Source organism: Plasmodium cynomolgi, assembly GCF_000321355.1.
Source record: "Plasmodium cynomolgi strain B DNA, scaffold: 0117, whole genome shotgun sequence".
NCBI classification, from domain to species: Eukaryota; Apicomplexa; class Aconoidasida; order Haemosporida; family Plasmodiidae; genus Plasmodium; species Plasmodium cynomolgi.
In genome coordinates, this window is record NW_004192729.1 from 666 (window position 1) to 4,042 (window position 3,377).

Below are 3,377 nucleotides of genomic sequence, written 5' to 3' on the forward strand. Positions count from 1 at the left end.
ATATATATATATATATATATTTTTTCTCTGATATATTTTTGTTCAAATGCAGTTTATTTTTAATTTGCCTTCAATTTTGTTATTTTATTTAGTTTCTTATACACACCAAAATAGAAAATATATGTTTTTATTAAATTGTAGCATTAATATAAATGCTAAATTATAATCTAAGTTTTTACTTAATAATATATCATTTTATTTGTATATAACATTTTTCATTAAACAAAATTTTTCTTGTTTATTACAATTTCTCAAATGTTAATATATATATTTTTCTTTTTTATGTGTGTAACTTTATAACAATTATGTGAAAATTCATTTTTCTAAGAAATTTAAGAATAATAAGTATACATAAATTCAAGAAATATTTTAAACTAAAATATTGTTTATTACTAAAACACTATATCAGTGGTACTCTTGTAAATTTCATTAGGAGCTATATATTTTAAGCTATTTACATACAGAGGATTAGTTTTTAAATAATAAATTTAACTTTTTATTTTTCCACTAAATTTATCATTTATCTGGTGAAATTAATTTTAATAAGAGGGTTTCAACATGGTTATATTTAATTTTATTTTAAAATTTCTGCATGTCGTAATACAGTAAAATATTATACTATTCGAATAATATAGTTACTTTTTACTGAAAAGTATTTTATAAAATATTTAAATAGGAATAATTTAAAGATTCATAACGTTATGTTAGCATTTAATATAACATTAAAATGAGAAGATGCAAAAAAATAAGATAATTTTTAATAGATCATCTGAAGAATGCAAGAAATTCTTATGTGACTCAGTATATTATAAGAAATGTGAAGCATGTATTCATAATAGTGGTATGAGCATAAAGAATAGAAATGAACTGAAAAAATGTAATTCCAGATGTTCCCCAAATGAATTTATATGTAAACTATTTAATTATCTCCCAATCTCATTGTATAATAAGGTTATGACAAGTTTTATTAAATTAATAAGAATATATGAACTTTTTATATTACAATTTACTGTTGTAATGGCAAACCAAGAAGAAACAGGAAAAAACAATAACATAATAAACAGCATAAAGGAATATCCAAGTATGGTTTGGAATAAATATACAGAGCTATTGGAAAAAATATGTAATGGAATTGGACTAGAGAACAAATATAATGAAGAATATATAGCAATTCCCGTTGCCGTTTTTGCTATTGTTTTGTTTTTTTGTATCATTTGTCTTATTTGTTATATGGTATATATATATTATGAATATAAGTATGCATAAAGAACATATGAAATTTCATGAATTCCATTTTGAAAATATTATAATTATAAAATAAATACATTATATGTGTTCTATTTTTCCTTTTTATATTAGTGCTGTTGTAAGAAATCGTGTTGTAAAAAGAAAGAATCTGATAATTCGGATGTAGATTGTGAGCAGTTTATTATGGGACCAAGTGAACAAATGTATAACGCAATGTACCAAGGGCAAATGATGCAACCTCAGATGATTTCTGGGGGGATGGCATTCCCACAGATGTACCCCCAGATGTACTACCAGCAGATGTATTAGTGACCAGGAATTTAAGGGTATTAAATGCAAGGGCAAGAAATTCACGGACAAGAAATGCAGAAATCAGAAACGTAAGAACTTAAAACAGAAGAAACAAAAATGCACGAAAATAAAAAAAAGCGTAAAAACAAAAAAGTACTCAACTAATTATACAAACTAAAACGATAATGAATATTATGTAGGATATAATGCGATGTAAAATTAGCATAAAATAAAAAAATAATAAAATAATATATTTCTGAATATCATCCATAAAATTCATACTGTTAGTTATTATATAAATAAAATATGCTTTTAATAGTTTTTAAATATAAAAACAATGTTTTATTGCGAAGGACACACTTAAAATAAATCTTATTATATGAAAAAGGAATAAATGTGTAACGTATTGTTATCCTTATTAAAAAGAGTGCACCATTAAAAACAAAAATAATTGGCCACCTATGACTAAGAATAAATATAATAAGGTAAAATATATTAATCTTCAGTTTATATTATTCTTATTTCTATTTCTGTTACATTTTGTGCACTATTATAGTCATTGATCTAATTAAAAAACCAGAACTTTAAATAATGACTGAATTAACATAAGTATATAATTATTGTACAATAGCAAAAAGTAAGAATTTATTTACACTAATATATATAAATCGAATTATATCTAAAATATGTTCTTACAAATTAATAATAATTAAAAATTATATTACGCGTACAAATGGCAAACAATTATTAATGAATTTGAGACTCATACAACATACTGCGTATGATGAGAAAAGCTGATAAGCGTATTGTACTTTTTCGCATATTATAATATAACAACAAAATGGATTCATAATTACAACAAAGAGTAATATACAAGGATGATACATAATATTAAGAATATGGTAGTTCTATAAATATTTTACTATAAGATAATATTAATAAATGTATCACATGATCTACAAATAAATTTATTAGGAGGCAATATAACTTAGAAGAACTATATATTTAGATATTTTATCAGGTTAACCAAGTAGCTATAGCCCCGTAATATGTATAGTAAATTGAAATATATAAATAATTTAATGTTAAATATATAACAATGGATTTAATAAATATGAAAATAACGCATAAATTATATAAACTTTTGAAATATTTAAACGTTGAACGTAAATAAATCTTTATATCTTCTATATATACAGATGTATTTAGGTATTTGTACCTAGTTTGAATTCCCACTTTTAAATAATTCTAACATTTAAACAAATCCATAAAAAAAGCTTATTTAGTCATGATATATTCAAAATTAGTATTTTCAAACAACACAAGTGTTAACAAAATAATGTTCACAAATTATTAATTTGGCTTATTAGTAGCAGTATATTATATATGGACAATGAAGCTTATAAAATTGTAACAGTATTAATAAGTAAAATAATAATATACAATTATATATAAAATCTTATTCTAACAATTTGTTTTGTGCTAATTAGTTTTTGAATACACGAAAAATACTATAATGATTAACAAGTAATTGTAGTTAAAAAAAGCTTTATGTAACTTAAACATTAGATGGACGATTATCATAATCAGTATGCACATTCTGATGTATGGAAGAAATTCATCAAAGAATTAAAGATGAAAAAATCATTTAAATTTATTACCTGATTATATGTATCATTGTGCTATTTATTTCCTATATGAAATATAAATAGGAGCAATATGCGTACTATAAATCTTTATGAACATGAAATTTATATAGAATTAAATTTTTTAAAATAGTAATATATTACTGTATTAAAATGATAATATAATATATTTATTACTTGCTCCACTATTTT

General features: G+C 22.1%; 1 protein-coding gene across 1 annotated transcript; it reads left to right on the forward strand.

Annotated features, from left to right (window-relative positions):
- Positions 1-644: 644 nt before the first annotated feature.
- PCYB_002410 (hypothetical protein) lies at positions 645-1,574 on the forward strand. Its single transcript, XM_004227662.1, has 2 exons — positions 645-1,233; positions 1,360-1,574. The coding sequence occupies exons 1-2, from the start codon at positions 736-738 to the stop codon at positions 1,555-1,557; spliced, it is 696 nt and encodes a 231-aa protein (XP_004227710.1). The 5' UTR covers positions 645-735; the 3' UTR covers positions 1,558-1,574.
- Positions 1,575-3,377: the final 1,803 nt, after the last annotated feature.